The sequence below is a fragment of the Myotis daubentonii genome, chromosome 6, assembly GCF_963259705.1.
Source record: "Myotis daubentonii chromosome 6, mMyoDau2.1, whole genome shotgun sequence".
NCBI classification, from domain to species: Eukaryota; Metazoa; Chordata; class Mammalia; order Chiroptera; family Vespertilionidae; genus Myotis; species Myotis daubentonii.
In genome coordinates this window covers 21,303,704-21,326,005 of record NC_081845.1, presented here as the reverse complement: position 1 = coordinate 21,326,005, position 22,302 = coordinate 21,303,704, and the positions used below count along the sequence as shown (strand labels likewise).

At 39.3% G+C, this 22,302-nt stretch overlaps 1 protein-coding gene across 1 annotated transcript in view; it reads right to left on the bottom strand.

Moving 5' to 3' along the window:
* The window catches only part of ENPP3 (ectonucleotide pyrophosphatase/phosphodiesterase 3), a gene marked incomplete at its 5' end in the record, with an annotated part of 89,915 nt that overhangs the window by 54,775 nt on the left and 12,838 nt on the right, over window positions 1-22,302 (bottom strand). The window contains 6 exons of the mRNA XM_059700353.1: window positions 335-454; window positions 2,164-2,243; window positions 8,514-8,611; window positions 13,345-13,405; window positions 18,120-18,245; window positions 20,259-20,381. Of these exons, the coding sequence (XP_059556336.1) occupies window positions 335-454; window positions 2,164-2,243; window positions 8,514-8,611; window positions 13,345-13,405; window positions 18,120-18,245; window positions 20,259-20,381 (608 nt within the window). The remainder of the gene's footprint in view (window positions 1-334; window positions 455-2,163; window positions 2,244-8,513; window positions 8,612-13,344; window positions 13,406-18,119; window positions 18,246-20,258; window positions 20,382-22,302) is intronic.

Genomic DNA, 22,302 nt, shown 5'->3' with positions numbered 1-22,302 from the left:
AATGTAGTAAAGTGGTAAGGAAGAAGATACTTTTTTAATTGGTAAATTATAATTTATCTTTCCCTTTTAAAGAATTATAAAACAGAATGAGGGGGGAAATTAACAGATAATCTTTCCAAGTAACTTCCAAATTGATACAGCATCCAAGATCCAACAGGATCTTGTTGAATAATCATAAATATTTAAAAGGTTATAAACGGTTGTTAAATACCTTCCCACCCCCAGTCCTTAGGATTAGAAAACTAATGTGAAACTCAAAGTGGAGAGAGAAGGGGGTCCACTGTCACAATGGGAAATGGAGGTTACTTTGGTGCCCCAGGCGGATGCTACATACTGGTTGCCCTTGCCACCAAGCTGGGTTATTTTTCTCCTTCGAAGAAAGTGAAAAATTCTTGTTGAGGTTTACGTCATACATATTATTGTCAATGATGCCATGTGATTCCGGGTATAAGCCCTAAAATAATAATTTCAAAAAAAGATTTAAGATAAACTAACACATTAATAAGGCATATATTTAAATTGCAATAGCATAAAATCTATAACTCATATCTTGGAAAAATATCATATACATTTCAACATAAACCCCTGAATATGAATTCAAATACATACATACACTAGATATGGCTTACCTAGTTCTACCATACAGCAGTAAATGAATGATATTAGGTAGGTGGTATGTGTTGAGGGTGTTAATATAACCCTTGTGAGATTAATAGCTATTTGTTGCCCTTGCTGGGTTTGCTCAGTGGGTAGAGCGTCGGCCTGTGGACTGAAGGGCCCAAGTTTGATTCTGATCAAGGGCACATGCCTGAGTTGCAGACTCGATCCCCAGTGGGGGGCGTGCAGGAAACAGCCAGTCAATGATTCTCTCTCATCATTGATGTTTCCATCTCTCTCTCCCTCTCCCTTCTCTAAAATCAATAAAAATATTTTTTTTTAAAAAAAGAAAAGATAATAGCTATTTGTTAATTAAGGTTTCCATATCACAATAAGGATTAGCCACTGGTTATGTTGGCAATAATGTCAAGAAATTTACTACACAGAAGCTTTTAAGCATGGAATGTCTTGGCTAAATAGGTGAAAACGTGTCACCAGCAAATTAAAAGAGAACCTTCCAAGTCTCTATCCATCTTCCTTTCATCCACCCATCAATCCAATCATTCCTTCAATCCAATTACAAATATTTATTCAATCATTCCACACATTTTCTTTCTTTTTTTTCACATAACATTAAATTAATTTAAGGTATAAAATATAGTGCTTAGACATTTTTATAACTTACAAAGTGTTCACCCCAGTAAGTTTAGTATATGGTTTGTATTCTTAAACCCTCGCCCTAACCATTGAACACACATTTTCTATGATATCCCATGCAGTTGTAGTAACTTTCAGATATTTCAGAACATAATATTAAATTAGTTTAAGGCAGCCCATCAATGATTCTCTCTCATCATTGATGTTTCTATCTCTCTCTCCCTCTCCCTTCCTCTCTGAAATCAATAAAAATATATTTAAAAAAATAAAACACTGAATAAGATTTTAAAAAAGAAAGACTGAATGCAAAGGAGTAAAGACAAAGTTATGACTTTGGCAATAAAGGCTGAGGCCGAGGTCTCCTTAAGAAGTCTTCTAAATCTATAAATGTTAAATAACTTAATTTTCCTTTGAGTTCATTTTGATCATTTCACCTATATCTTTTTATACATTGAGGAGAATTTATTTACTTTATCTAAAGAGATATAGCCAGAATCAATTGATTTATAAAACAATTTTATCAAGTTACATATAATGAAAAGAAAAGAAAGATCTTTCCCCATATCAAAGTGGCTGTCCTCATTCATAGCCTGGCATTCCCAGCAGACCTTCAGATAAGTGGAGGCTCATCAAGAGATCAGAGAACAATGTTATTTCTCACACCCAAGATGCTACCTGGCTTATGATAAGGGTGAGCTAACCTAATGCCTGGACACTCATTCATAGTTATCACCTCACAGCACTGGATTGGCCTCATACTGACCCTTCCTATCCCAAACTAAGCCATGAACTATCGCCACATGTGCTGGTAAAACATGTGCCATGGGGCTCCTCCATGCAGTTCCTGCCTAAGCATGTCTGGTGGTGTGGACAGCTGCCTGTCAGTCTTCCACTGGGCCAAGAACTTACCGTGACAATGGTGTAATGATTTGGAAAGGTCTTGGTTGGATAGACAGATCTCAGGTATTTGGAATGAATTCCACATGTTTCTGCAACAAAGTATAGTGAGAAATTAAGAAGTTTTTCAGATAACTAAAAATCTGAACATAAGTTTCCCAGAGTGGATTGAAGATAGAAAGGGTTTAAAATTCTGACACCCAGAATTTCTCAATTCCAAGGAATCTCAATTTTTAGGAGAGGAGTGAGATAAGTCAAGGGTCCGCAAATAATTTTTCTGTAAAGAGCCAGATAATAAATAGGTTAGGCTTTGCAAGTCCTTATGATCTCCATTGCAACAGCTCAAATTGTGCTCTTGAGATCCAAAAGCATCCATGGACAATACTTAAGCAAAAAAAAACATGGTTGTGTTCCAATAAAACTTTATTTATGGTCATTGACATTTGAATTTCACATAATTTTTTCGTGTCACAAAGTATTCTCTTTTTTCCTAACCATTAAGAATGAGAAACAATTCTTAGCATTTACTAGGTCATATAAAAACGGGGAGGGTAGGCTGGATTTGGCCCATGGACCACAGCTTGCTAACCCCTGAACTAAACATTCCCTAAATGATACATAGCCGGCTTTGTTTTTGCTGCTTCCCTCTTCCTGACCCAGGCCATTACATTAGAATTTTTATATAACATTTGCATCTCAGCTAATAGTTCTTACATGTAAAGTATCCAATAGAACCAAAGTCAACAAAAGTAGTAGGAATTTGATTTGTATAAACACATAAGCCCATGTCATGTAGTAATGTTTACAAAATGAGCTAACTTTGCTGCTTATTATTTCCAGTAGTTTTCATTTGGTGAGCTAAGTTTCCTGTAATCTGTTTTCCACAAAGCATGGCATTAATTTTGCTTTCAATTGTTCTGTTGTTTTCTGTCTGTGCAAGCATTCTGTGCAAGGATGTCAGAAGCATTAGAGCATTGCCATTTCCTCTGCAGCAGTGAAACACAAGAAGTTTTTCATCCTAATCCTGTCCACTAATTCTCAAAGAGAGTTTCACCATTATAGTTCCCTTTAGGCTAACATTAAAAGTGGAAATGATGGTTGTCCAGAAAGTAACAAACTTTGCAGCTTGAAATAACGAATGTTTCTCAAACATGTTTGGAGTTAATCTCCTTCCCAGCCTCAAGTCCAGTGTTTCCAGTATGATCCAGGAATTTTCTCCTTCAGAACCTTCTTGGGATCCATATCAAGTCTATTGAATGGGACTTTGGTGGGATGAGGGACTGGGTAGAAAGTGAAGAAAAGGGAGCTCAGAAAAAGTCTACATTTTTAACAAGCACCCCAAGTGGTTCTGGTGTACTCAAGTTTGAAGCCTGCTGTAAAAACTGACTCAGAAGGTATAATTTTAAGAGAAAGAGAGAGAGAGAGAGAGAGAGAGAGAGAGAGAGAGAGAGAGAGAGAGATTAAAAGACTTTTTAAAAGTCAGTAACTCCAATAAATAAATATTGTCCTCAATCAGGGAAAGACAATTTTAATATTGTTGAGAAGTCATACAAGGAAATGAAATAAAATATAATCCACTTATGATTAAAAGAATTTAAGTGGTGGGAAAATCCTACAATAAACAGAGATACAGTCAGTTTCTGTTCTTATTTCCTTGAAACATGAATGACACTGTAAAGTTCTTAATACCCAAAGGCAGAGTATAAATAAAATACAAACTAAACTACTGGTAATGTGAAAACATGACACCTCCCTAGTCTCAAACAGGACACACCTGCTAATGATCTATAGCCTCAGAGGAGCTATTATGGAACAACTCACAGAAAACAAGATCTGCCATTTTTTCTTTTGGATGTTAGGGACCTAAAGTGTGACTGAATAGAATAATTCTGAAAGAACACATGATAAATCAATGAGTGTAGTTGCTTCCGCAGAGAAAAATAGGAATATCAAGAAGAATAAGAGTGTTTTGTTGGTGGTGGTTGGCTGGTTGATCTTTACTGTACACCCTTTAATGCATATACTTTGCATAGTTTACTCCTTAAGAAAACATTTTTTAAGTACCAATCAAAAAATTTGAAAATATAAGTGGGGTAAACATATATCCATAATAACTATGAACTATAAGAAGGAACAGAAGGCTAAATGGATGAGTAGGTGAAATAGCTGAAGACAGTACAGATACAGCAAAAGTAGTACTAGGAAGGAAGTTTATAGTAATAAACACCTGCATTAAAAAAGAAATTTCAAATAGCCTAATTTTGCACATCAAAAAAACAGAAAAGAAAAACAAACAAAACCTAAGTTAGCAGGAGAAAAAAACACAATAAAGATTATAGCAGAGCCCTGGCCAGTTTGGTTCCGTGGATAGAGCACCGACCTGCGGACCAAAGGGTCCTGGGTTCAGTTCTGGCCAAGGGCATGTACCTTGGTTGTGGGTGCCTCTCCAATCCAAGCTCTGGTCAGGGCTCATGCAGGAGGCAACCAATCTATGTGTTTCTCTCACATCAATATTTCTCTCTGTCTTTCTCTCTCTCTTTCACTCTCTCTAAAAATCATTGAAAAAATATCCTCAGGTAAGAATTAAAAAAATAAAAGATTATAGCAGAAAAAATGAATTACAAAATAAAAAAAGGAAAAATGGATTTTTTAAAAAGTGGTATAAATGTAAAATGAAATTTTATTCAGCTTTAAAAAAGGAAGAAAATCTAATCCTACCACATATATGAAACTTGAGGACATATACATAATATAAGCCTGTCACAGAAAGGCAAATACTGCATCATATCACACAGATGAAGTATCTAAAAGTCCAACTCAGCCCTAGCTGGTTTGGCTCAGTGGACAGAGCAGTGACCTGTGGTCTGAAGGGTCCTGGGTTTGGTTCCGGTCAAGGGCACATGCCTAGGCTGTGGGCTCAGTGCCCAATGGGGGCATGCATGAGGGAGCCAAACAATGGTTCTCTCTCATCATTGATGTTTCTATCTCTCTCCTTCTCCCTTCCTCTCTGAAATCAATAAAAATACATTTTTTTAAAAAAAGAGTCCAACTCATAGAAGCAAAGAATAGAATAATGGTTGGCCGAGGCTGGAGGGAAGAATAATTGAAGAGCTGCTAATCAGTAAGTATAAAACTTCAGTTACATGAGATGAATCAATTCTAGAAATCTGCTATACAACATTGTGCTTATACATAACTATATTGCATTAGATAATTAAAATCTGTTAAGTGGGTGAATCTCATAATAAGTGTTCTAAACACAATAAAAATTTTAAAACAAGAGAAGGCAGACAGCAAATAGCATCTGCTGTGGAGAATTTAAGTGTTCTACTGTTCATGAATGCCAACCTTGCTAACTCTAATCTTCAAAACTCTGCATATATGCCCTAACCAGTTTGGCTCAGTGGATAGAGCATCCGCCTGCAGACTGAAAGGTCCCAGGTTCGATTTCGGTCAAGGGCATGTACCTTAGTTGAGAGCAAATCCCCAGTAGGGGCTGTGCAGGAGGCAGCTGATCGATGTTTCTCTCTCATCGATGTTTCTAACTCTCTATCCCTCTCCCTTCCTCTCTGTAAAAAATCAATAAAATATATATTTTTTTAAAAAAACTCTGCATATGTTACCAGCCAGACCTACTTGTTACTACTACTCTTGTTCTATCCCTTCTTTCCTACCTAACTTTCCAGAAAGTCTGACTTCCAGCTCAAGCCAGATCACTTCTATCAGTATTTCACCTGTTATTTCCTGATCTTGGGCCTGGCCCTTTGTTCCACTCACACTGAGACAAAACAATGACCTCGCCTTCTTAATTCTTGGGAGTTGAGTGCCAAGAGTCCCCTTGGTAGACAGTGATATGACTCACTGAGCTGTGGTATTAGTTCATGCTCAGTTTCTACAACCACTATAGCCCTACCCAATTGAGGCAGCTTAAAGGGACACTAGAGATGGGGTTCTAGACTTCCTTAAAGTGATGCCTGCTGTCATGTACCTGACCTGAAGCCTACCATTCTGGGAGGTCCTAATTCTAACTCTTTAGCCATATCTGCTCTTAATTGGGCCTCCTGGAAACTAAAAGCCCATTTTGCCTTGGTTGGCCTAGTTAGTAATGTTTTCACACAAGATGTTGTCTTGATGACTTAAAAAAATATTTTAAACTTTTGGGGAAAACTCTCAATGGCCCAATATTTCCTTGGCATTATTTCCAATTCTCAATGGCATGAGAAAATAGATAATTCCACGTTAAGGGCCTCCGTTCAACCTGGCTAGTTAAACTCACTTTAGGACGCAGAATTTTATATCTAGATTATCAAGGGAAATTCAGATAAGGAAATAGAAACTGAGAGGTTTTAACTAACTTTCCAGGCCAAAGTAATTCAGCAACATATGACAAGTACTGCTTTTTGAGCCAAATCTATCAGAGTCCCAAACTCTTAATCTCTTTGCTAAAGATCTGGCTCAGAGTGAGAAGCTCAAGAGATAAAATGCCTTGTATTGTAGGGGAAGTAGTTTATCTGTCTACCATCATGGAATTTTACAGCTGGAAGTAATAGTAGAAATCATTAAATCTAATACTCACATTTTACAAATGAGGAAACTGAGACTCAGAAGCGGTAACTGACTTACTCAGGGTCAAATATAAAATTTTTAATTTGGAGAATAATAAAAACTGGAAACCAAGAAAATTATCATAAAATTTTAGGAACTTGGAGATTAAAAAATAATAATAAAGGTGCTGAGGGGCCCTAACCAGTTTGGCTCAGTGGATAGAGCGTCTGCCTGCAGACTGAAGGGTCTCAGGTTTGATTCCAATCAAGGGCATGTACCTTAGTTGTGGGCACATCCCCAATAGGGGGTGTGTAGGAGGCAGCTGATCGATGTTTCTCTCTCATCGATGTTTCTAACTCTCTATCCCTCTCCCTTCCTCTCTGTGGAAAATCAATAAAATACATTTTTTTTTAAAAAAGGCGATGAGGGGAGGCCTACTAGAATGGGGAAGGAATACAGGAATTGGAGAGCAGTGAAGAGTATAGACCCTGGAGCTAATCCTTTGATATTTTTAAAAAATATATATTGTTATTACTTTCAAAGAGGAAGGGAAAGGGAGAGATAGAAACATCAATGATGAGAGAGAATCACTGATACACTGCCTCCTGCATGCCCACTACTGGAGATCAAGCCTGTAACCTGGGCATGTGCCTTGACCAGGAACCACGACCTCCTGGTTCATAGGTCAACATTCAACCACTGAGCCAAGCTGGACAGGCCCTTTGATACTTCTTAACACTGTGTCCTTGGCATTCAATTTCTTTTTTCTATTAATTTTATAAAACTGTATGAAGGCCAAGTACACTAACACAGAAGTACAATATCGCTAGAGCGTCGGCCTGTGGACTGAAAGGTCCCGGGTTTAATTCCGGTCAAGAGCATGTACCTGGGTTGCGGGCACATCCCCAGTAGGAGATGTGCAGGAGGCAGCTGATCGATGTTTCTCTCTCATCGATGTTTCTAACTCTCTATCTCTCTCCCTTCCTGTCTGTAAAAAATCAATAAAAAATATTAAAAAAATACATTAAAGAAAGAAGAAGTACAATATCATAATAAAGATGATAAAAATGATTATAGTGATAAGTTAAAATCATCCAATGTGCACTACAGCTATATTCTCAAATAGGAAGTGACCATTTTACAGATGAAGAGAAGACAGTACCCATAGGTAAGGCAAACTTGTGGGTGATCTCACAACTAGTAAATGGTAGAGCCTAGTTCCAGGTACTTTGATTGAACTGGACATAGATAATGGACTATTCACTACTGGAGTATTGGTATGTGCTGACTCTGTCCAGTCTACTCAGGCTTCTTCAGTATCATGTCTCTGCTAAGACCCAGAACCTAGGTCTGACAAACACCAGCTTTGAGACAAAAGATATATTCAAATACAAAACAAGCCCAGCCAGTGTGGCTCAGTGGTTGAGTGTCGATCTATGAACCAGGAGGTCATGGTTCAATTCCTGGTCTGGGCACATGCTCAGATTTCATAGGGCGCATGCAGGATGTAGCTGATCAATGATTCTCTCTCATCACTGATGTTTCTATCTTTCTCCCTTCCTCTCTGAAACCAATAAAACTATACTTAAAAATACAAAAAACAAATCAAAATAAACAAAGAGACAAACATGCTACAAAAAGAGAGAGGAGCCAATAAGTATGAAAAACAGATATGATGTAGTAAAGTCATCAGGATCTTGAGAGGAATCAGGCTAAGACAAACCATTAACGTTAAGGTAAGAAAGAGGTGCACCACCTAGAGATTGACTAACTAGGTGTCCTTATCATTTGCATGCCTTTGGTTTTAGAAGACTTACTCATTTTATCAATATTAGGCATCAGAGTACTCCATGTCTGTAAATATTCTGCTCTAAATCCATCCATGGAAAACAAGATAACTGGTGGCAGATCAAATCTAAAAATGGAAAACAAGAAATTAGATCATTATTATGATTGTTAAAAAAAATACTCTTCTGTTCTCTAAGTTAAAAAGTTCTTAAGGAAAAAATAGTTCTAGGTCAAGTTTCCCTTTCTATTTTTTAAAATTGTTATTTCCCTTAATTATTAGTATTTCAGGTATTTTAGTAATCTAAAAAAATAGACAACATTTTTAAAAACAAGTATTACATAAATTACCCGGGACTTTCAATTTGAGATCTACTACCCTTTGAGATCTACTACCCTTTGAGTTAACATAAGTTTGACCAGCTTTCTTTATTTCCATTTACTTCTTGGCATTGGCTAACTATGACACCCAGGTATACCATGGGTGAATTTTCTCTAACCCTGAAAATTTATGACAAGGTACTGTGCTATGGAGAAAGGAAAAGGATTTGGGCCTCAGAAAGACTTAAGTTCAATTTTCAACTTCATTCTTTACTACTTACTTAACCCTAAGCAGTTACCTAATCTCTCAAAACTTTATCCCAACCCACTCACCCAATACGTTAGAATCATTCTAGCATAGCACATTAGTACATTGTGTCACCTTAAGTATATTTAGCATTTTACAATAGTAGATATACACGGAACTAATTAAATGTAGTTTTACTATACTGGTTACCAGCATGCAAGCAAGCAAAGTATTAATAGCACATGACCAGAAAAGGGGATCTATATTGCTGACCTTTCATGGTCCTGGCTTTGGATAAGGAGACAAAAGCAATGCTTACTGAATCCAATGCTCACACTCAAAAATTAGAGAAGTTACAATTATTCTACCATCTTTTGATTATAATTATGATATGAAATTTAAGAACTGTAAGCTTTTGAGATGTTTTGTTATTCTAAAGTTCTACATTCTGTCTTTCCACGTATCTAGTGCCCATCTAGTAGATGAGTGGATAAAAAAAGCTGTGGTATATTTACACAGTGGAATACTATGCAGCTGTGAAAAAGATCTCTTACTCTTTGAGACAGTATGCAGGGACCTGGAGAGTGTTATGCTAAGCAAAACAAGACAGTCAGAGAAAGACAAGTATTATATGTTCTCACTTATATGTGGAATCTAACAAACAAAATAAACTGATGAATAAAATAGATGCAGAGACATGGAAGTATGGGACAAACTGTCAAATCTCAGAGGGGAGAGGGCAAGAAGAAATTAAACAAAGAGCTTATATGCATATGTGCATGACCCATGGACACAGACAATAGAGGGGTGAAGGCCTGGGGGTGGGGGTGGGAGCAGGATAGAGGGGGTCAGTGGAGGGAAAAGGAGGGACATCTGTAATACTTTCTTTTTTAAAATATATTTTAATTGATTTCAGAGAGGAAGGGAGAGGGAGAGAGAGATAGAAATATCAACGATGAGAGAGAATCATCAATCGGCTGCCTCTTGCACACCCCCTACTAGGAATCGAGCCCACAACCCAGGCATGTGCCCTTGACTGGAATCGAACCTGGGACCCTTCAGGCCACAGGCCTATCCATGGAGCCAAACAGCTAGGGCAACATCTGTAATACTTTCAACAATAAAGATAAATTAAAAATAAATACAGTTCTACATTTTGACTATTCTAATATCACAGGATATTAATATTAACCTCAAAAGCATTACAATCTCTTTTCAGACCAGTATTTAAGTTAAAACTATAGAAGGTAACTTTTGGATTAGAGCCAGAGACAGTCTTTTTTTTGTGTTCAATATATTTTTACTTTAAAATTCTTACCTGTATTCCATATACAGACACATTTTAGATGTACAGTTTATAATTTTTTCCTAACTGAACTCCACTGTGTAGTCATCATGTAGAACGAGACACAATATTACCAGCACCCTGGAACCCTCCCTTGTGTTCTCTTCTAGTCACAAACCACACCCCACCAAGGGTGATCAGAATCTTGAATTCCAACAGCATATTTTAGCTGTGCCCAATTATGTACAAACACAATCATTTAGTTTGTATTTTGGTATGTCCGGCTTCTTTTACTTAACCATTTCATACCCCCCGCCAAAAGGAAAACAATTTCATCCCGTACATGAGAGAGAGGGCCCCAATGTTCTTATAAAGAATATTCAGAATGCTGATAGCAGCTAAAAATAAGAAAATAATTTCAGCCCTAGCCGATTTGGTTCAGTGAATAGAGCATCAGCCTGCAGACTGAAGGGTCCCAGGTTCAATTTCTGTCAAGGGAACCTTGGTTGTAGGTTCAGTCCCAGCCCTGGTAGGAGCATGTGCAGGAGGCAACCAATTGATGTGTCTTTCTCACATCGATGTTTCTCTCTCTCTGTCTCTCCTCTTCCCTTCCACTCTCATTAAAAATCAATGGAAAAATATCCTCAGGTGAGGATTAACAAAAAAAAAAAAGAAAAAAATGTACACACACAAAAATAACAACAACAACAAAAATGGGGAGGGGGTTGTAGAGGTGGAAAAGTATAGGTACAGGGGGATAAATGATGATGAAAAAAATAACATATATATTTAAAAAACACAAGAAAACATATAGTATAATTCCATTTATATGAAAGTTAAGAATAGGAATCTATAGTGATAGAAATCAGAACATGAGGCATTTTTCTGGGGTGATGGAAATATTCTGCATCTTGGAAATATTCCATACCTGTGGGTTACACTAGTTTCTGAACTTCCAAATCTCATTATACTGTACACATAAGTGTGAACATTTCAATGTCTATGAATTATATCTCAAAAGTCAAAAATGGAAAATTGGGACTGTTTTAACTATTATGTAAAGAAAATTCATTAAGAAATTAAAGTGGTGTATTGCAATTTGCATTGGAAAATACTTATTTTTATTATAATGCTAATTTTTTTAAAAATGTGTTTATCAATATGCTATCACAATAACCTTGCAGCTTCAGAACAGGATCAAACATCTATGAGATCAAGATGTTGATTTAATTATATGAATAGAAAAGGAGCTGTGTAATAAGCCTGACAAGCTATGGGGGAGCAGCCACACAGGATGCTCTGATCACTGATTCCTAGCTGGGCAGGTCTTATCAGGTAGTCACATTCCGGACATAGAGCTTCTTTAGCAAAGGTCAGTCTTTACCTTGAGTGAACCCTGTCCACTGCTCTTAACCATCCAGGATAAATGCCTTTGAAATGTCAGAGTAATTTTCTGTCCTAGATCCCTGGCGGCACAACCGCAGGCCCCAGAGCACAAGACAACTGAGCCTTTTTCCTGCATACCATTGCTATGTGCTGTAAATGTTAATTTTTAACTACCCTGCACCCATCAATGTAAAAAAAAAGTAGGTGTTTAATAAATAAATAAATAAATAAATAAATAAATAAATAAATAAAATTTTTAAAGTGTGTGTTTCTCCATTTTGCTTTTTATCCAAACCTTCTGCCTCTCTAATTTACCTCTGGTGGATTTCATGTAACTCTCCTTACATCTTCTCCTTTGATTCTAATATATAAAACCATAGGCCCAGTGCACAAATTCATGCACAGGTGGGGTCCAGCCAGCTGACCCAGCCCAATCGGGGTGGGTCAGGGCTGGACCTGTCGGGAGGAGGAGATGGCAGGAGGTTGGCCAGCCAGCCCTCCCCGATCAGGGCCCGATCAGGGCCAGGCCGGCTGGGGTAAGGGGCCGCGGGCGATTGGTTAGCAGGCCCCACCGATTGGGGTTGGGGTGCCGATTGGGGGCCAGTGTCTTAAGGGAGGGACCATGGGTGGTTGGCCAGCTGGCCCTGCCCCTAATAGGGATGGGGGGGCTGATCTGGGGTTTGGCTGGGTGGGGGGAGGGGCTGCAGGAGGTTGGCCAGCCAGTCCCACCCCATATTAGGGTGGGGGGGTGCCATCAGGAGCAGGCCAGCAGAGGGGAGGGGATGCAAGGTTGGCCACCAGGCCCCCCCCCCTTGATCACTGGTTCACTGGCCACAGTGGGCGTCATAGAAACCAGTCATTAGGTCAGTGATGGCGAACCTTTTGAGCTCGGTATGCCAGCATTTTGAAAAACCCTAACAACTCTGGTGCTGTGTCACATATGGAAATTTTTTGATATTTGAAACCATAGTAAAACAAAGACATATTTTTGATATTTATTTTATATATTTAAATGCCATTTAACAAAGAAAAATCAACCAAAAAATGAGTTCGCATGTTAACTCTGATACGCATGTCATAGGTTCGCCATCACTGCATTAGGTCGTTATAGCCATTATGGTAGCTAGCTTCTTATATGTATAGACTAGAGGCCCGATGCACGAAATTCATGCAAGAGTAGGCCTTCCTTCCCCCGGCTGCTGGCATTGGCTTTCCTGTGGCACCCGGGACCCAGGCTTCCCTCGCAGCCCTGGCTTTGTCCGGAAGGTCGTGGGGGGGGATGTTGGGTCTAATTAGCATATTATGCTTTTATTATTATACATAAGCTGCAAAATTGCCATTCTCCAGAGTATTTTCTCCATCCATTGAGATTTTGCTTCCCAGCATGTCCTCAAACTTTTGGCTCAAATAAACTAACAAAACTTTTCTATAGACGGTTCATTATTTTGTTGACATTTCTCACACGAAATCTACTGAACTTGAGTTTGAGTCATAAGAAATCCAATCTTATGTTAACTTTTTTGTTTTGAAATGTAAACAGAGCAGAGGAAATTCCATCCTGCCTCTCAGTTACATTCCCACATGCCACCTGTTAAAGAGGAAGAAAATGTCCCTTCATTCTCACCCTTCTGGACACTGAGCCGTCGGGGCTGTGCCACACTTCTCTTTCACCCATGGGGTTGCTCCTGAAAAGCATAAGATAAAACTCTTTAGATTGCTGCCCTACAACAAGAAAAGAGAAACAAATGCTCAATGGACATGATCTTTCCAAACTACAATTTGTGTTACTCCAATGAGTAAATTCTTCCAGAACATGTTAAGTGCTGTTTCATATGTTGGCAAGGCCAGTGCCTCTGGAGATTTGTTCCGATCAGTAATCTACACTAACTGAATACCAGGAAGCTCATCTTTACTAAGAAAAACAAAGGGAATTCCTTGAGCCTTAGAAAAGGGACAATTCCTTTTTCTTTTATTAATAATGGTTTTACCCTCAAAAACAATATTTTCCCATTAGAAAAAAAGCTAAATAAATATAGATATAGAGTCTGAAAAAAAGAAAAGAAATCATTAAAAAGAGAAATAGCCAATGATAATAATTGATATAAAAATAGGGGAAAATTGAACAAATTTCAAAGGTCTTAACTTAAAAATTCTTATTCCATAGATGTTTCTGTTTATAGAACATTCCAGCTAATTAATAAAGTATAAATGATAGAATATGAATGTCATCATTTGCATACTCTAATGGATCTAGGCAATGATCATCAATAGCTAACATCTCCCCAAAAAGAGATAAGCAGACAAGATGTGCCTCTTTTTTTTTTTAATACATTTTATTGATTTTTTTACAGAGAGTAAGGGAGAGGGATAGAGAGTTAGAAACATCGATGAGACTAAAACATCAATCAGCTGCCTCCTGCACAGCCCCTACTAGGGTTTGAGCCCACAACCAAGGTACATGCCCTTGACTGGAATCGAACCCAGGACCTTTTAGTCCATGAGCCAGTGCTCTACCCACTAAGCAAAACCTGTTAGGGTGACAAGATGTGCCTCTTGATGGAAGTTACACACCATCTATGAAATATGCTTGCAAAATAAATAAATTGCACCAGAATCTGAACCATCCTCAGGTTCTAACTGCCAATTTGCAGGGGATATAGGGGATGATATGATACCTATCACAGGGGATGCAATATGCAACACCCAGATAGAAAACTCTGCAAGACAAATGACCCGATTTCTCCAAAATGTAAATTGCAAGGGGGGAAAAAAAAGGAGAACCTACTTTTAAAGAATATATTAGCCTGTTACTATGTATGGAATGTATTTAGATCATACCTCAGACAAGCTTTTAAATAAATATTATGAGACAATCAGAAAATATTGAACACAATGGATATTTGATGGCAAATTATCATCAACTATATTTTAGATATGTTAATGATATTGTAATTTTGTTAAATTCTCATCGTTTTTAGATACACACTGAAAATATTTATAGATGAATTATATTAACTCAAGAATTTGCTTCAAAATAATCTAAAATTTTGGGAAAGGGGTTGGGGGAAATAAAAAGTATATTTTGTTAAGAGAAACAACCCAACCCTGCCCAGTATGGCTCAGTTGATTGAGCATTGTTCCATGTCACCAGTTTGATTCTGAATCAGGGCAACATGCTCAGTTTCAGACTTGATCCCAGTAGGGGGCCTGCAGGAGGCCGGCAGCCAATCAATATTTCTCTCCCTCTCTCTTCCTCTCTCTAAAAATCAATAAAAACAGCCCTAGCTGGTTTGGCTCAGTGGATAGAGCATCGGCCTGGGGACTGAAAGGTCCCAGGTTCAATTCAAGTCAAGGGCACATGCCAGAGTTGTGGGCTCGATCGCCAGATTGGCTGCAAGAGGCAGCCAATCAATGATTCTCTCTCATCATTGATGTTTCTATCTCTCTCTCCCTCTCCCTTCCTCTCTGAAATCAGTAAAAATATATTAAAAATAATAATAATAAATAAATAAAAATCATAAAACATTTTAAAAATAAAAATAATCCAAAACTTGAAAATAGGCAAAAGGAGGACTGATCAGTAAATTTCATTTCAATATCACACTGGAAATTATCTAAAAAGCCCACACATGGGTTATCCAATTACCTAGGACAGTGGTCGGCAAACTGCGGCTCGCAAGCCACATGCGGCTCTTCGGCCCTTGAGTGTGGCTCTTCCACAAAATACCGACTTCTGTGCATGGGCCACGAAGTTTCAATCGCACTGTACGTGCGCGCCTGCACGTGGTATTTTGTGGAAGAGCCACACTCAAGGGGCCAAAGAGCCGCATGTGACTCGTGAGCCACAGTTTGCCAACCACTGACCTAGGAGTAGATACCTTTATCTAGCTTATTTTTACCATTCACTTTACAACTCAGTAAGGATAGCAGTTAACTGGTAGAACACTAACGGCAACATAACTGATTCTTGTTTGATAGCAAATAAATTGTTCTATAGCCCTAGCTGGTTTGGCTCAATGGATAGTGTTGGCCTGTGGACCAAAGGGTCCCAGGTTCAATTCCCATCAAGGGCATCTACCTTGGTTACAGGCTCCTCCCCAGCCCAGGCCCTGGTCCGGGGCTCATACAAGAGGCAACCAGTCAATGTATTTCTCTCACATCGATGTTTCTCTCTGTCTTTCCCTCTCTCTTCCACTCTCCTTAACAATAAATGGAAAAATCCTCAGGGAAGGATTAACAAAATTTATTTTTTAATTGTTCTGTAGAAATGCAAATCATTTCTGTTCCATCAAAAGTTATAGTTTTACTCATTTTATTCCAACATTCTTTCAGTCTCACATATACTTAGCCTCTTTTTGAGCCAGCTTAACATCCTAGTTGGGTATCTCATTAATGCCTTAATAAATCTTTGACATGTTCACTTTTTCTCATGAGATTCATGTTTTATCTTTTTTCAAATTATACTGTGTCATTGAGACAAGATTGGCCAGGAGTGGATCATTGCTGAAGCTAAGTGACTAACATATGGGAAAACATCATACCATTCTCCCCTTTGTATGTTAGACATTTATCATAAAGTTCTTTTTAAAATTTTAAACATAAAAAGTGACCAGCTGGTTTCATGCATAAAAAATTATTAAAATCCCCTTAAATAATTTTCTGAAGGTATAATTTTGTCAAGGTTAACTTAACATCTTTAAATATAATGTGTTCATTCTTAGAGTGAGAAAACATTTACTTTTGTTTAAAAAATAAACTAAAATGATTAACTGGTATTAATGGTAAATTTCAACACTGCTCAATTATTGGTAATGATAAACCTTAACACTGCTTCTAACAATCACTTTTGTTTCTGTGAAATTGTGTAATATGCAACTAACTCAGTGGAGAAATTTTCCACATGATCTGAGGATTAATCTTAAGATAATACTTAAGAGTTACAAAACTGGGTTTGAATACAGGAGAATACAGAGGTGACAGACAATATGGTCAGTGAACTTATTAGAGAAATAACTAGAAACTATACCTGCCTTCGTAAATTTAGAGAAAGTTTTAATGATACAATATCCACTACATCAAACACTCTATCAAAATATCAAACAATTATTATTTAAAAACAGAGTTCCCATTTTAGGTTTATATTTTCCTTTCTGATTGCCCTTTTTAGCTGATTTTCAATTATATTTTATGTAAAAACTATTAGTACAAAAATCTATATTCTATTAAGGTATTATATAGTTAATGTTTCTACTTCAAAATTTTCCTCCTACTTAAAAAAATCAGACTTCAAATGATCTCATTTTTGCCTAAAAATATCAAAGTGTAAGTTAGCCCAGTTCAGTATGGTGTTATGAAAAAAGGGGTTTATGGCTTGAAGCAATTTCTTGCTATGTTTATATGGGCATTTTTGTAAATCCCATCGATTTTCAAAGGGATTGGTGATTTAAGAAAAAAATTGAAATTAGTTATAGAGTGGCAAGCAGGTGAAATCAGGAGTTGAATAACCTGGAGTCAACTGAAGCCAAGTTGAATAATCTTGGCTTCAGTTAATTCCTAAGAGTCCGAAATAATTTAACAACTCGGGACACAGTTGTTTCAATAATAACTGGTTTACTCTACCTGGTTGGCTCAGTGGATAGACCGTTGGCCTATGGGCTGGAGGGTCCCAGGTTTGATTCCAGTCAAGGGCACATGCCTGGATTGTGGGCTCAATCTCCAGTAGGGTGTGTGCAGGAGGCAGCCAATCAATGATTCTCTCTCATCATTGATGTTTCTATCTCTATCTCCCTCTCCCTTCCTCTCTGAAATCAATAAAAATGTCTTTAAAAAATAATAATAACTGGTTTAACAAACTGATAATTGGGTCAAGTCACCTCTTTCATGATGTCTTATCCATAGGATCTGCCATATAATGTCTCAGACCACACATATGTCTAGCTTAGTCATTGGACTGAAAAAGACCTTGCCTTACAGACAAATATAAAACTGGAAGCTTTCTCTTCTTTCCTATAATGTCTATGCCAGGGGTGGGCAAACTTTTTGACTCAAGGGCCACAATGGGTTCTTAAACTGGACCGGAGGGCCGGAACAAAAGCATGGATGGAGTGCTTGTGTGAACTAATATAAATTCAAAGTAAACATCATTACATAAAAGGGTACGGTCTTTTTTTTTTAGTTTTATTCATTTCAAACGGGCCAGATCCGGCCCGCGGGCCGTAGTTTGCCCACGGCTGGTCTATGCTATGCAGTGCACAAAAAAACATTTTTTCCCACAATGTACACATTTTGTCTTCTTTTCTATATGGAGTACTTCTCTGACTTGTTTCAATTTCTGTAGCCTGGGCCAGTTCTAGGGCCACTAATCTCACAGAGGAAAATGGGTCAGCAAACTCTGCTCACCTTGGCAGACACTCTTGTAGTCAGCACAGCAGTCCTTCCTCTGCAAGCAGTCATCTGAGCAAGAGCAAAGGCTGGATTCCAGTCTGCTCTCCCCACAACGAAATTTATTGCACGTCCATATTCGAGCTGTAAAATTACACAATTTGGTTCTGAGCATTTAACTTATTGTAAGGACTCAATACCAAAATTATAAATTCCTTGCTTTTCTCCCTGTATTACTGCACAGTCAAATTCTTGGTTTATCAGCATTCATCAATGAAAATACATAATAATCCTGGCTGGCATGGCTCAGTGGTTGAGCATCGACCTATGAACCAGGAGGTCAAGGTTCGATCCCGGGTCAGGGCACATGCCTGGGTTGCAGGCTCAAAACCCAGTGGAGGGTGTACAGGAGGCAGCTGATCAATGATTCTCTCTCATCATTAATGTTTCTATCTCTCTTTCCCTCTCTTTCTTCTCTGAAATCAATTTAAAAAAAAAAAAAAAAAAGAGGAAATTACATAATACATATGAGGGCAATCCACCACGTTTCTTCATTTGGTATGGTTGGCAGATAGAACTCAAGCTTTATAAGCTGTAGCTCTGCTCCACTTAGCAGATACATCTCTGAATTTGGAGAAACTCTTAACAGAAGTAACAGGAACACAGTCATATCTATAAGAACACTAGAAGCCCAGCACATGAAATCTCACAGTCCGCCCCCCCCCCCCCCCCCCGCCACACCTGCCCGCTGCCCCGCCCCGCTCTCAGCCCCACCCACCCACACTGGTCTTTGGTCATTTCAGCATTAGGGCCACAGGCCTTTTATAATATAGATAGGCAAGTCAGGAAACCTCCCACCTGAGAGTGACAGAAATAGTAGACCAGCTTTCCACGGTGCTGCTGGTGCTCTCCCAGGCTAAGCACTTACATATGAGATATAGTTTAAATAAATCCCAGTGCTAAAAACAACAAGGCTGGACCGAAGCTGCTTCCTAGTGACACCTGCTAGGAAACAGTGACTAAAATCAACGTCAGGCCTGTGCTTAGAAAAATATGTTGAATAGGTGAGTGCTGTGTGCTTCCTTAAGCATTGCATTCTCCATTCCCCATTATTTAGAAAGAAATGATTTTTGGAGATTAAGTGAAGGGAATAGAAATCTTACCTATGCTAAGTTATTCCTCCCCCTCTTGGCCTTTTCAGAAGGCATAATAGAAGGAGTTCCACTGTTCTAATCTTCCCTCTCCTTGAACCACTAGACCCCCACTCCCCACCTTCCCTGATTTCTTAGAAAATTAAACAGTGCAGACTTCCTCTTCCACCTTGAGAACAGTGTTTCTCAAGTTGTGTTCTATGGAAGGAACTCTGGCATCAGCATTGCCAAGGGCCCCAACTTTCCTAGTAAATCTGATGCACCCTGAAATTTGAGAATGACTACAAATGAAACTAAACAAGATAACAAACTTTAAGTCACAGCAAAACTCCACTGAAAGTTATGTAATTATATAGCATGTCATCTGCTGACAACGGCTATTCCTCAACCTCCATTAACTAAAGTGTGGACTCTGTACCCCTGTAAAAGGGGAAAGGACAACAATAGACCTTGGATACAAGGTGTTATGGGTTGAATTGTGTCCATCCCCCCAAAAATGAAAGTTCCAACCCCCATGACTATGAATGTGATCTTACTTAAAAAAGGATCTTTGCAGATAATCAAGTTAAAACGAGATCATTAGGATGGGCCCTAATCTAGTATGACTGATATTCCCAGGAAAAGGAGAAATTAGGACACAGAAACACACAGAGGGGGACTGAGAAAATTCAAGGAAAATGCCATGTGAAGATCAAGGCAGAGTTTTGAGTTTTCCTGTCCCGGCCTAAGGCTTCCAAGGATTGCCAGCAACTCTCAGAAGCTAGAACAGGGTCATGGAATGGGTTCTCCCACTCAACCTCCAAAAGGAACCAACCCTGTCAACACCTAGATCTTGGACTTCTAGCCTCCAGAGCTCTGAGAAAATGAATTCCTGTTGTTTAATCCACCCGGTTCCTGGCACTTTGTTATGGGAGTCCTAGCAAACTAACATACAATAGCCGAACATTTGGACGTGCTAATGATAGCACAACCAACATGATAATAAATGTACGCTGGGAATTCATACTTGATTCCACACAGGTGTCTGCAAAATCCCAGCAGCAGTCGCCTCGGTCTTTACATCCCACATCGCACCGGCAGCCATCCAGAGCTCTGTATGAAGAATCGAAGCATTTCTTCCTGCAGCTGCCTGTAGAGTGGAGAAAACAAGCAGACCAATGCTTGGAAGTTATTCACTCTCTCATAGCTAGATGGTGGAAGCACACAGAAGTACCTCGCACAGACTAGGACAGACAGACAGATAGATAGTTTTTCTTGTATGATCTGTCAGTTCAGTGATAAGTAATGAATAATTTTTCCCCAGTACCCCATTCAGGTTCCAAACTCAGAGACACCTGGTACCTTTTGATAAGGGTAGAAGGGACAAGCAGAAGCTAAAACACAGTGGAATTGATTGAAAGTGTGGTTATGGACAGTAACTACATCCATCCTACCTCCCACTACAGAATAGAAGGATCATCATCTGGAGGAATTTAGGAGGAATAGAGACAGTAGACATAGAGGATGGCTATGATGGGAAAAGATGAACAAGTCCTATTCTTCAATGCCAAACAGACAGTTACCAGACATTTGAGCATAGCAGAATAACACCCACCATAAAAGACAAAGACCACGCTGTGCCCTCGGCCGTCCCAGATCTGTCTCTTGCTTCAACAGTGTTTGGACAGAACAGACCCAGGGACGCCCCTTCTCCCAGCCTCCGGCCACTCTCCAGTCACCACCTTCAGAACCACCTCCGGGACCAGCCAACAAACTGGGTTTTCTTTTTCTACCTTAACTCCTTATTGCCCAACAACCAGCAGCTCCCTAATTCGTCAGCTCCCTAATTAGTCCACTGAGGCGGAGGCTGCAGTCAACCACCTGGCCAGCCTGCCTCTGCAGGCCTCCCACACCTACCTCTCTCTGGGCTTCTATTCCCACCAACAATGTGGCTCTTAGGGCGTGGGCTGCTTCTTCAGCGCGTTGGCGGAGAAGAAGCCGAGGGCGCTGAGCGTCTGTTAAAGATGCAAAACCAGCACAGAGGCCTCATTCTCTTCCAGGACAAGCTGAAGCCTCCCCAAGAGGAGTGGGCAAAACTCAGGGCACCATGGAAGCTGCCCTGGCCTTGAAGAGGACCCTGAACCAGGCCCTTGTGGAGCTGCCGGCCCTGGGTTTCGCCTGCGCAGACCCTCAGCTCTGGCGCTTCCTGCAGAACCACTTCAGGGGTGAGGAGGTGAAATTCATCAAGAAGATGGGTAACACCTGACTCACGTCTGCAGGCTGCCGCTCCCAGGCTGGGCTGGGTGAGGATCCCTTCGAAAGGCTCACCCTTAAGCACCACTAGGAGCCTTTGGAGTCCAGAGGCCTCTGAGGGACCCCTCTGCATCCCCCTGGGGTCTGGCTTTTACCTGAGCCTCTCCCTGAAACACTAGCCATTCCTTTAACCACCCTGAAGCCCTCTCCCATGCATTGGACCAAATGAAACAATAAAGCTTTTTGCATCAAAACAACACAAAAACAAACAAACAAACAAAAAAAGATCAAAACAAACAAGAATAAAAAAGAAAGATTTGGTTGAAAAGGCAGCAACACACACATACATACACATGCACAGCTAATATTGAGATCCTCAGAAAAGAAAATATTACATCCATGAAATAAGAAAGAAAGCTACAATTTTTAAAAGAGAGATAACATTCAAGCTGCTCTTGGGAATAAAAATGTAAGGGCAGAGATTTTAAAAAAATCCAATAGAAAAGTGTGGTAGGCAGAATTATGTTTCCTAAAAAGATTCTATGCCTCCCTGACTGGTTTGGCTCAGTGGATAGAGCATCAGCTTGCAGACTAAAGGGTCCCAGGTTCAATTCCAGTCAAGGGCATGTACCTTGACTGCAGGCACATCCCCAGTAGGGGGTGTGCAGGAGGCAGCCAATTGATGATTCTCTCTCATCATTGTTGTTTCTATATCTCTCTCCCTCTCCCTGCCTCTCTGAAATCAATACAAAAAATATATATATTTTTTAAAAACAAGGAGTGCCAAAAAGTGGAAACAAAGAGTATGGAAATAATGT